General features: G+C 42.1%; 1 protein-coding gene across 2 annotated transcripts in view; it reads right to left on the bottom strand.

The window, feature by feature from the left end:
* Nucleotides 1-12,887, bottom strand: part of drd3 (dopamine receptor D3) — a 45,619-nt gene that overhangs the window by 14,453 nt on the left and 18,279 nt on the right. For both annotated transcript variants that reach the window (XM_033033288.1, XM_033033290.1), the window contains 3 exons: nucleotides 9,582-9,875; nucleotides 3,095-3,204; nucleotides 1,330-1,466 (listed from right to left, as the gene is read on the bottom strand). In XM_033033288.1, the coding sequence (XP_032889179.1) occupies nucleotides 1,330-1,466; nucleotides 3,095-3,204; nucleotides 9,582-9,854 (520 nt within the window). In that variant the 5' untranslated portion in view covers nucleotides 9,855-9,875. The remainder of the gene's footprint in view (nucleotides 1-1,329; nucleotides 1,467-3,094; nucleotides 3,205-9,581; nucleotides 9,876-12,887) is intronic.

The raw sequence follows: 12,887 nt of genomic DNA, 5'->3' as shown, positions 1-12,887 counted from the left end.
TTATTATTATTATTATTATTATTATTATTTGATAATGCATTGTGGATCTAACCATTCAAATAAGTAATTAAGAGATAACAGCAATATGTAGATAATCCAAAAACTCTATGACTTTTGCATTACTACTACACTGGACGTCCAATGCAATAGAATTAACATTACAGAGGAAAGCACACTGCTAGGCCCAATCAGTCGAAGATGGCATTTATGTTCCACTGGCGGAAGTGAAAGTTGCACAACACAACATAATGAGTATTAATTTGATACCCAGGTATCAGTCTATACAAGTGAAAGGTTTGGATAGCGTGGATGTGGAGAGGATGTTTCCACTAGTGGGAAAGCCCAGGACTAGAGGTCATAGCCTCAGAATTAGAGGACGTTTCTTTAGGCAGGAGATGAGGAGAAATTTATTTAGTCAGAGGGTGGTGAACCTGTGGAATTCCTTGCCACAGAAGACTATGGAGGCCAAGTCAATGGATATTTTTACTGCAGAGATAGATTATTGATTAGTACAGGGGTTATGGGAGAAGGCAGGAGAATGGGGTAAGGAGGGGTAGATAGATCAGCCATGATTGAATGGCGAAATAGACTGTGGGCCGAATGACCTCATTCTGCTCCTATCACTTATGAACAGTGTGAGTATCCATGCCAATCACAAGCTGTGGTTGTTGAAACACATTTTTTTAATCAAAGAACATCAGAATGTGAAGTTTATGCAGTCTGATTTCATTGCAAATGCTGGTATCCAGAAGCATTCATGCTTACTACTGATGACATTCATTTCCAGTGGAGTGATTAAATGACGAGTTGTGCAGCTTGCAGAGCCATTTAATGCTGACTTTGGGTGCTGTCTATGTGGAGTTTGCATATTCTCCAATTGACCGCGTGGGATTCTTCCTGTGCTGTGGGGGTTAATTGGCCACTCTAATTTGTCCTGAGAGCAGAGGTGAATGGCAGAATCTGGGGAGAACTGATGAGAATATGGAAAGTATATAAACTAGGTGCAATGTAGGATGAGTGGTTGATGGTCGGAACCGGGTGGACCGTAGGAACAATTTCCGTTATGTTTGTTCCCCATTCTTTATGAGTAGGAACTTGGCCTTTTACTTCTTTACTGGTCAATGGGCGATGTCAAGCCTGGGGTACATAACCCAATCCCTGTTCTAGTAGCATTATAGAAATCCGGGCTTTGCTAATTATCACCCTGAGTGGGTTCGTGTTATCAATATTTATCAAACCGAACAAGATTTCTGAACGGACGTTCCTTAATCATTATGAACATGTTCTAAGCGTGATATGATTATTTCATTTAAAACAACAAGATTTTACCTGTTGTATTGAAACCAAACAGGAGAGGACAAGATACTGCCAAAGATAATATCCACACGGCAATGATCATTCCAGTCACCCGCCTCCTGGAACTGCAATTTGTATTATATTGGATTGGCATTACTACAGCAGTGTACCTGAAACCAAGAGGAAATGAGCTTTAACGAATGACTATTCAGTCCCAGTACGACAAAAATGTTCAGGGCAATAACTTGTTTCTCCGTGGATTGTCACCTTGTCGTGGTGGAGAAGCTTGTGTGGTCCTGAGATCCGGAGAGCGATGCCGTCTGGAGCTATGCTCCTGGTAGGGTCACCCATGGCGGTAAGGTCGGGCGGGGGGGGGGAGGTCTCTGACAAAGAGCAATCCAACCAAGACCTCAATGGAGGAACAGGCGGAGGATTATGGCTGACTTTAGTGGACCGTCACAATGGCTGGGAAGGCGGATGAAGGCTGAAGCAATACAGGTTCCCCGGTCGTCTTGGATTCCATGCCACTGGATTCTGACCCAGATCTGTCAAGGACCGTGTGGTGACTATCTGTGCACCAGTCTCCCCACGTTAAATAAAGTCACGCACAGGCGTCCTCCATGAGAGGACAGTCATACTCGGTTTGAGTGACTGCCGATGACGATGGACTAGCATTGACTCCTGATAGCAATTACAACATATTGATATAGTTTCTGTCTGGGATGGTTGAGGGCAGAAGTGGAGGGAGATAATACAGAGAAATCAACCATTTCTCTTGACCCAAGCACCTCTGGCAGGTCAAGGAAAATGTACTTTTTCTTTAAAGAGAATGCAGAACGGTTTGTTTTTGAATGGATTTGAGGCAGATACATCAAGGATGTATTACAGTGTTCATTGTACTAAAACAGCCAGGAGTAGAATATCCGGAAATGGGATTCTGTGGTTTGTGGGTATCCATGCCCCCACATGTGAGAAGATTCTAATGTTTTGATTCATTAGCTTCCGACCAATTTCTTGCCTTTATGCTCTCAACTGCAGTCATAGTCATACAGCGTGGAAAAAGGCCCTTCGGCCCAACTTTCCCACACCGACCAACATGCATAATCTACACGTCGCACCTGCCTGTATTTGGCCCATGTCCCACTGAACATAAACCTATAAACCTCTCTAAACTGTAAGACAACAGAATGCTGAAGGGCAGGAACATTGGCTATGTGGAGTTGTTGATTGGACACTACATGTGCTGATCTGTGTCCAACATTGCCTGTGATGTGTAATTATAGCCTTTTGTTCAGAGGGGGAGCGGTAGAGTGGGTGAACCTACGCACCTGAGGTGTTTGGGGAGGCAGTTGCAGCACAATGATCCAGCAGCTGCATTGTCCACATGGCAGCACAGTAATGCAGTTAATGCTAGTGTATCCACTACACATAGAGGATCAGCATTCAGCAGCAGGAAGGACCCACTGCTTGTGCTATGTAAAAGGATTGATCACTTGAATGATCAATCATATCATTCCTGGGACTACTAGTTTCAGTAAAGCATTACTTGGTGCTTTCAGACATCTTGTGAAAATTCTCAACAATGGTAAGTCAGAAATTCTGCTGAATTCAAGACCTCAAAAATTGCCAGCTGTTTCCATAAATGAGAAACCATTCCTTCCAGACTGGAAGACTGTGGAAAGAGCAGGATTCCCATTCCTGAGTGGTCAACTAGTAGCTGACCCTATGCAGAGTCACAGAGGTTAATGTCCAGTGAGAGGTGTTGCTGTGGTTTAATATGTATAAAGAACAGACCTACCTGTCAATGCTGATAGCACAGAGGTTTAAAATACTTGCGGTACACATCATAACATCCAGTGTCACAAAGATGTTACAGCTTGTTTGACTGAATCTCCACACCCTTACCACCTGTGGGGAAATAAGGTTCATATTACAATCTTTTGGTGAGATAATAAAGTTAGGAAAGATGCATAAAATGAGTCCAGGTACCTTGCTTATAGCCCTGTCCCACGGTACGAGTTCATTCCAAGAGCTCGCCCGAGTTTAAAAAAAATCAAACTTGTGGTAAGCACGGAGAATGAACATAGCGGGTACGTCGGAGCTCGGGGACCTCTCTTAGTGGCTCGTAATGCTAACGGCAGGTCCTCGGGAAGACTCGCTAACGGCAGGTAAGCACGGGAAGACTCGTGAAGATTTTTCAACATGTTGAAAAATGTCCACGAGAGCCCCGAGTACCGACGTGTGGCCATTACCGTAAATCTCCGAGTTCGAATCAGGGCAAACTCGGGAGAGCTCTTGGAATGAACTCGGACCGTGGGACAGGGCTTTTTACTTTGATTTCTTCTCACAATTGCTGTGTTAAAAATTGGTAGAAATATCCTGCAAGGGGATGATTTCTACATTCTCGTCGGTATAAATAAACTTTAAACATTATTTTCCTCAGCTGGATGAACCTCCAGTGTATATCTATAGTTATTGTAAAACTAAGGTGTTTGAAACTATGTAGCACCAGCCCAGGTACCGACCTAACAAACAGTGGATTATACAGAAAACATGACTTCAGAAATTGTGTCTTGATTCAGTCATATTTGGCAGAATTGGAACCTTGCATCTTAAATGAAAGCAATTTAGATCCCAAAAAATGATAATATGAATTCTTAAATTATGCCAGATCCCAGAAAATTACCAGCTGTCAGAAAACACACTGAACGAACAATCCAGTTCATTTATGTAAAATTGTTGTGTAATGAGAATACCGAGCTTCATCTAAATTCATCATAATGTTTAATTTTCAGTGCTAGAGAGACACAGATTCAGTGTTTGGTGATTTCCACCAGTATCATTGTTAGTTGCACATTTATATTTTTACTCTTACCTCGAATGGAATATTTTTTGTCTTGAATTTTTTATCCAATTCCCACTTCCTTACCTTGGTTAACTTGTCATAATTCATTCTCTCTGCCTGCAAATATCACTGTCAGCCTCCTGCTATGCAACTCAAAGTCAACACTTGCTGCACTTTATTACTGATTCATCTCCCGATGGAAGTATACGCAGATGGGTCTGCAACTGCTGTTTTACAAAATGGATTTAAATGCAGGAGTAATTCAGCAGGTCAGGCAGCATCTCGGGAAAACATGGATAGGCAATGTTTTGGGTCGGGACCCACCTTCGGTGGGGGGGGGGGGGGGGGAAGGGGGAAGAGAGGTGAGGGCGGGACAAAGTTTGGCAAGTAATAGGTCGATACAAATGAGACCAGGTTTTGATTGGCAGATGGTTGGACAAAGGCCAGAGATGAAAAGACAAAAGGGATTCTTAAGGGGTTGGACAGGCTAGATGCAGGAAGATTGTTCCCGATGTTGGGGAAGTCCAGAACAAGGGGTCACAGTTTAAGGATAAGGGGGAAGTCTTTTAGGACCGAGATGAGAAAAACATTTTTCACACAGAGAGTGGTGAATCTGTGGAATTATCTGCCACAGAAGGTAGTTGAGGCCAGTTCATTGGCTACATTTAAGAGGGAGTTATATGTGGCCCTTGTGGCTAAAGGGATCAGGGGGTATGGAGAGAAGGCGGGTACAGGATACTGAGTTGGATGATCAGCCATGATCATATTGAATGGTGGTGCAGGCTCGAAGGGCCAAATGGCCTACTCCTGCACCTATTTTCTATGTTTCTATGTTTCTAAAAGACTGTGAGATAAGAAGATAAAATAGGAACGAAGATAGGTGGCGATGGATGGGAGATAGGGGAAAGGGAGAAATGTGTAATCAGCAGTGGGGCTCAAGGAAGGGAGGAGAAAATGGGGTGAGGAGTTTTGTTTGTAGATTAGTTACATACAATTGGAGAATTCAATGGTTATACCATTGGGCCAAGTTACCCAAATGGAAGATGAGGAGCTATTCTCTCAACTCATATTTCCTTTGCCTGGCGGAACTTGTCCTCATCCTTAACAACTTCTCTTTTGACTCATCTCACTTTCTTCAAGTTAAAGATGTAGCTGTGAGCACTCACATGGGCCTCAGCTAGGCCTGCATTTTTGTTGGTTACCATGAACAGATTCCTTGTTCCCCTTGTACACTGGCCCCATCCCACAATGCTTTCCCTGCTACATTAAAGACTGCATCAAGCCTGCAAAACTCATTGATTTCATTAACTTTCATTCTTCACTACTAACTTCCATCCAGCCCTGAAATTCACTTGGACTATTACTAACACCTGTCTCCCCTTTCTTGATCTCTCTGTCTCCATCAAAGAGGACAGACTATCGACTGACATCCAATACAAACCCACCAACTCCCACAGTTATTTAGATAACACCTCCTCCCACCCTGCCTCTTGCAAAGATGCCACCCCCTACTCTCAATTTCCCTTCTCCAATGCATCTGTTCCCAAGATGAAGCTCCCCCCCCCCCCCCCCCCCCCCCAGAACAGGTATAGTCCCCTGGTCCTCGCCCTTTACCCCATTAGCTTCTACACCCAACACACCATTCTCCAACATTTCTGCCACTTTCAACATGATCCCACCATCAGTCACACTTTCCCATTCCCACTCCTTTTCGCTTTCAGCAGGGCACATTCTCTCTGCAACTCACTCATTCACTCATTCCCTTCCCACCCAAACCAAGCCCTCTTCAGGAGATGAAGCACTTCAAGAGTCCATGATGTTTTATTGTAATATTTCCCAAAATTGACCAATTCAATTCTTACCTGCAGCAGCACAACAGATATGTAAAGATAGCACTCAGCAGTTTTAGTTTTAGACATACAGCATGGAAACAGGCCCTTCGGCCCACCGAGTCCGTGCTGCTCAGCGACCCCAGTGCACTAGCACTATCCTGCACACTTGGGACAATTTCCAATTGTTACCGAAGCTAATGAACCTACAAAACCTGTACGTCTTTGGAGAGTGGGAGGAAACCAGAGCACTCTGGGGAATCCCACGCGGTAATGGGGAGAACGTATAAACTCCGTACAGACAGCACCCATAGTCAGGATCGAACCCGGCAGCAACCCCACCACTGCAACACCATGATAAACAACAAAATGAAGTTCAATATATAAAAACATACAAACAATCTAGTGCAAAGGCATAAACAGTGCCCTCAAGTCCTTAGTGCAATTAAGGCTGTTTGTTGGTTGTATTCGTAGTATTCAATCGTCTGACGTAGTTAGGAAGAAGAATTGAACCTGGACGTTACAGTTTCCAGCTTCCTATACCATCTTCCCGATAGCAGGAATGAAATGAGAGTGTGGCCAGGATGGTGTGGGTCCCTGATGATGCTGGCTGCCTCCTATGGATCCCATTGATGATGGGGAGGTCAGTATCTGTGATGGACTGGGCAGTGTTCACCTCTCTTTGCAATCGACTTCATTCTTGGGAGATCAAGGTGCCGAACCAGGATGTGATACAGCCAATCAATATGGGCTCTACCATACACCTGTTGAGGTTCAAGAGAGGCTCAAGAGACACAGCAAATCTCCTCAATCTTCTGGCATAGTAGTAGAGACACGGATGGGCTTTCTTTATAATTGCATCAATGTGCTGGGTCAAGCAATGATCTTCCGAAAATTGCATATCCGGGAATTTCAGGTTTTTGACTCTTCACTTCCGTCCCATAGATGAAGACAGGTTTGTGGATCCAACGCCTTCCTCTTCTCAGTCAACAATCAGTACCTTGGTTTTACTGACGTCGAGAGCAATGTTGTTGTTCATGCACCGTTCATTCAGACGATCAACCTCCCTCCTAAACTCTGACTCATCATTATCTGTACTTAGTCCAACAATGGTGGTGTCGTTGGTGAATTTAATGATGGAGGTGAAACAGTGTCCGGATCTGTCATGGATCTGGAGTGAGTAGAGTTGGGGACTGAGCACATAATCAGCACATACTTGAGGTGATGGTTATTGAGGAGAAAGTGGTGCTAGCTATTTGAACTGATTGTGTTCTGTTGATGAGGAAGTCGAGGTTCCAGTTGCAAAGGGATGCGCAGAGACCCAGTTCCCTGAGCTTAGTAACAAGTTTGGAGGGGATGATGGTATTGAATGCTGAACAACAGCCTGATGTAGGTGCTTTTTGTGTCCAAGTGGTCCAGTGCTGAGTGGAGAGCCAGATATATCGCATCCTCCATTGATCTACTCTGGTGGTAGGCAAATTGTAATGGGTCCAGGTTTTCGGTTCTTGTTGTTTGTCCCTATATCACCTCTCTCACATCCATCAAGGGACCTCAGCAGTCTTTCCAGGTGAGACTGAGGTTGACATGTATATCCTCTAACCACATCTACTGCAGTCAGTGCTCCTGATGTGGTCTCCTTTTCATCAGCGAGAACAAGCGTAGACTAGGCGATGTTTTGTTGAACCTTTGTTGATCCACAAAGGCCAGTTGGATCTCCCAGTTGCTAACCATTTTAATTCCCTTTCCCATTTCTATTCTTACCTTTTTGTCCTGGGCATTCTTTATTGAGGCAAACGCAAAATGGAGGAATAGCATCTCATATCCCACTTGGGTAGCACACAAACCAACATTGTGAATATTCAATTCACCAATTTCAGGTAACTAACCCCCCCCCCCCCCCCACAATTTTACCCTTCCCTCCCCCTTTCTTGTGCTCACCCATTTCTCCCTTTCCCCTTCCACCCCCATCCCCTACCACTCATATTCCTTCCTGTGGCTTCTATCTCGCTCCTCTTCTCTGCATGGCTCCATATCTCACCATTTTAACAACTTCCTGATCAGCAACGAGGCAGCGTGACTTTCAAGCAAAAACCAGACTTCTGAAGGAACTCAGCAGATCAGGCAGCATCGGTGAAGGGCAATGGACAGAGGACGTTCCGGGTAGGGACCTTCTCTGGAGGTCTACTGAGTTCCTGCAACAGTTTGTATTTAGGTCAAGTTTTCAACAGATACAGTCTCAATTGGCAGCATAAATTTCAAAAGAACTTTTGAAAAGAGTTGGCACATTGACTTGGTTATTCATTTTATAAATAGATGAGAGACAGACATGAAGGAAAATATTCAAGAGTGTAAATGAAGAGCAAGCAAACAGAATTAAAATATCAATAAAGTCAAAAGCTTCCACTGTGTTTCATCCTGTCTATTTGATCTGACTGAGCTGATTAGTAAATGCTTTGCTCCATTTTGTTTTAAAAGCATGTAGTCTGCGGGGAGAACTGAGAATGCAAATGGTTGCCACATCTTTTGATATTATTTGGTACTAAGATCTTTTCAGTCTATGACGTATGCTGGAATCTAACCGCTATTGGACTGAAGAAGCGTCTGGACCCGAAACGTCTTCCATTCTTTCTCTCCATAGATGCTGCCTCGCCCACTGAGTTACTCCAGCATTTTGAGTCTATCATTGGTTGGAAGGTGTTTGTTTTGATCAATCTGCTTTATTTTTGCTTCCAGAGGTTACAAAGAGGAGCTCCTTGTTCATCTGCGGCTTTTCCTGATTTAACATCAGTTCTATTTCAGAGATGCTGTTTGACCTGCTGAGTTACTCCAGCACTTTGTGTTCTACCTTAAACCCTTGTTTATAAAGCATTCACCATTACATTTTTTTAAAACAGTAACATCGGCCAATGTGTTTTCAAACCATTAATGTTCTGAATGAACAAAGCTGATAAAGGAACTGCAAATGAATGTGTTATAAATTCACCTTGAAAAATTCACATCACACACATCCTAAGCCTGAGCTGAAGATTCTACAGCTATTGTTTAGTTTAGTTTAGTTTATTGTCACATGTACTAAGGTACAGTGAAAAGCTTTTTGTAACGTGTTAACCAGTCAACAGAAAGACAATACCTTGACTACAATCAACCCATTTACAGAATAACGATTAGTGGAAGGTAATGCCAGCAATGTTCAATCAAGGATAGTCCGAGGGTCATCAAAGAGGTAGATAGTAGCTCAGCTCTGCTCTCTGGTTATAGTATGATGATTCAATTCTCTGATAACAACTGGGAAGAAACTGTCCCTGAATCTGGTGGTGTGTGTTGTCATATTGCATTGTACTGTGAAAATTGCAAATCTTTGTCTTTCCTTAAGATTTGTTATCTGATGATGATTCCTGATCATTAAGTTCATGAATCAAATTAAATAAAATGAGAGTTCTTGATTTTAATCTTGATACTACTGTTATGAGTGTATTATCACATTTAACATAAACATTAATAGCCTGGACATTTCATTTTCAATTCACATTCAGTATGGGGGAAATCTCATTTAAAGCACCTTCGCTTCATCGATAATGTAATAATGTAAGTTTTATAAAATATTAGGTTACCTCCAGGTACACGACCCATGGCATCACCAAAGTAGCAACCAGCATGTCTGCTACTGCTAAGCTGACAACAAGGTAGTTCGTAGTTGTTTGTAAAGATTTTTCTTTCAGCACTGCAAGGCACACCAACACGTTTCCAAAAACAATGGCAAAGATCAGCAGTATGAAGAACAGGGCAAAGTAGTTGGGTGAATGGTCGCGATCAGTTGAATTAAGCCACCCAAGCAGAGGGTCCGTAGTGTTGACAAATCTAAATACCATCGCAAAGGAGGCCATCAGGAATCAAAGTCCAGAGAACTGACAAAAAAACAGAAAGATCATAATTTGGTTTCAACATATCCTTTGAATTACACTTTGAGGAATTCGTTATACTTCAATGACTAATTCCGGAAATGTCTTTGTTTGCGTTTGCCATGGTTACATTGCTGGGATTTGTGCTTGCTTTTCCCAAGAGTGATCGGATCAGATACCTACCTGTGAAATTTCAAATACTTCACAGAGCGAAGCAACAGTCATTAAATGTCTAATGAATACTGAAAGGGAATTGGACTCTATGGCAATGACAGAAGGTTACAAAGAGAAGGACTATGCCATATTTTGCTGAATTTATATAAAGGGATTCAGACATTAAAAATGGCTCCATTCATAGTGTTAACTTCAAGTGGTTGGAAGTAGTAAGGTGAGAAATTTCAAATAATCAGGCCAAATGACTGAAATCCCACAATTGTTTCCTAAAAGGGGAAAAAATGTATAGCAAGCCTAAGTTGGTCAGTTTCTTGTGGTGGTGAGGCCTCTTAGAGAAACAACTCTGGAGAAAATGAATCGTTATTTGGAGAAGTGTGGACTAATGATGCATGACCAGCAAGGAGTTGATGAGTACAACTCACATCCTACTATTCAATAAATAGTGCATTGAATAAAAATATTGAGTGTGTAGCTATAACATGAAAACATCATTCACAATGTTAATGCCCAATGGATTAAAAGGGTGGCAGCAACATATATGCACACCTGGCTGGTGATGGTAGGGAGACAATAAAGGAGACATTTGTTGTCGAGATTGTAGGTAGGTAACCCGTGGTGTATTTAGGGTCCAGTTGAAAGACTTTGTGTTTAAGAAGGAACTGCAGATGTTGGAAAATCGAAGGTACACAAAAAGGTCTGAAGAAGGGTTTCGGTCTGAAACGTTGCCTATTTCCTTCGCTCCATAGATGCTGCTGCACCCGCTGAGTTTCTCCAGCTTTTGTGTGTACCTTCCAGTTGAAAGACCACTGGTGATTGTGATTTATGTTAGTGACTTGGACTCGGGGTGTAAGTTACAGATGATATCAAACTGGGGAAAGATAAGAAATGGAGATTAAGATAATAGCAAACTTCTAAAAGGCACCCATTGTTAGTGAGATGCCAGGCACACTTCAGTACTAAGTGTTATAATTTAAAAAGGGTGAAAGAAGAGAGCCCTGAGGTAATTTATGCCAAACTCTTTTAAGATTTAGGATGGGTTATAAGTGAGCAGTTAATAAAGCATTTGGAATTCAAGGCTTTATAAGCAAAAACAATGTGAAAGGTTAGAAGTCATAAAAAGCATTAATTTAGCTCAGCTAGAGTATTTTGTACAAATAATGGACATTGCACTTTGGGAACTCATCAACGTAAAAATATACAGAGGTTTCAGCCTCAAAGCAACATCTGACGATGAGGCTATGAGATCATGAGGAATCTGAAACAGTATAAATGATGGTAAACTTTTAAACTGAACAGCCTCCATTGTTTGATCTTGCATACTATTAGAAATGTGATGTGTTATTTAATACACAAACATTTCCACAGATCTCTTCTCACTTTGGTGATCATATAAATGAAGTGTAAAATCATTTGTATATTTTTGGTTAAAAACAAATCAGATCTCATGTAATTGAGTGAATTTGATCCCGGTACTTTTGAGGAGCACAATCTAAGCAATGGAGCTCCAGCTCAATGTAGTCTATGCTGGGAAATGACCTTCATGCAGTGGCCAGACAAAGGAAGCAAGTTCTTTAGTGGTGGTAAGTGGAGAATCCATTGTTTGTTGAAGGACACTGAGGAAGACAAGATGCATTAATTCAACCATTTCACTACACATCTGATCACATTAAATGTGTTTGTGAGGATTAATTGAATACTTTGAGCTTCAAATGGTGCCCAGTTAATTGTTGGAGATTATGTTTCCTATTGAATATTGAATCACAAAGTAATCTTAAATGGTGTCATACAGTCATAAATTATTGAATTAATTGGGCAGTATGCATAAATAGTACAAATAAGTATATCATTTACGTTTGTTTAAATAATCTATAATTGATTAATTAATCTGTAATAAGAATTTTAATGTGTTTGCATATGATTCTGTATATGACCCCAATAAAGTTTATACCCCTACCCCCACTTAAGATAGTAAGAAGATGCCAATTATAGTAGGGATTGTAATATCAAGTCCTATAAGATCAACTGTTCTCTGACAAAGCCTTTGTTGGTAAAACCTGCCATTTTGCCTTCTCTTGATCTTGCAATATATCATCATTCAGATTTAGAGAGATACAGCATGGAAACAGGCCCTTCGGTCCACTTACGCCAACAACCAATCACACATTCACAATAGTTCTATCTTATCTTATTTTCTCATCCCCTCCCTGCAATTTACAGAGGCCAATTAACTTACAAACTGGCACCGTCTTTGGAATGTGGGAGTAAAATGGAGGAAACCCACCCGGTCACAGGGAGGACGTGTGAATTCCAAACTGACAGCTCCCGAGGTTAGGATCGAACCTGGATGTCTGCCAATGAGAGTTGTGAATTTATGGAATTCCCTGCCACAGAGGGCAGTGGAGGCCAAGTCACTGGATGGATTTAAGAGAGAGTTAGATAGAGCTCTAGGGGCTAGTGGAGTCAAGGGATATGGGGAGAAGGCAGGCATGGGTTATTGATAGGGGACGATCATCCATGATCACAATGAATGGCGGTGCTGGCTCGAAGGGCCGAATGGCCTCCTCCTGCACCTATTTTCTATGTTTCTATGTAATCCAGAATCTGTCAATCTTCTGCCTTAAAATTACCCAATGACTTGACCTCCACAGCCATCTGTGGCAATGAATTCCACAGATTCACCACCATCTGACTAGATAAATTCCTCCTCATCTCCTTTCTAAACGTACATCCTTTTATTCTGAAGCTATGGCCTCTGGTCCTAGACCCACTAGTGGAAACATCCTCTCCACATCTTCTCCACACGCACATCTCACAGGCCTTTCACTATTCAGTAGGTTTCAATTA

Source organism: Amblyraja radiata, chromosome 14, assembly GCF_010909765.2.
Source record: "Amblyraja radiata isolate CabotCenter1 chromosome 14, sAmbRad1.1.pri, whole genome shotgun sequence".
NCBI classification, from domain to species: Eukaryota; Metazoa; Chordata; class Chondrichthyes; order Rajiformes; family Rajidae; genus Amblyraja; species Amblyraja radiata.
The sequence above is the reverse complement of the archived record's forward strand: the minus strand, read 5'-3'. Positions and strand labels throughout refer to the sequence as shown.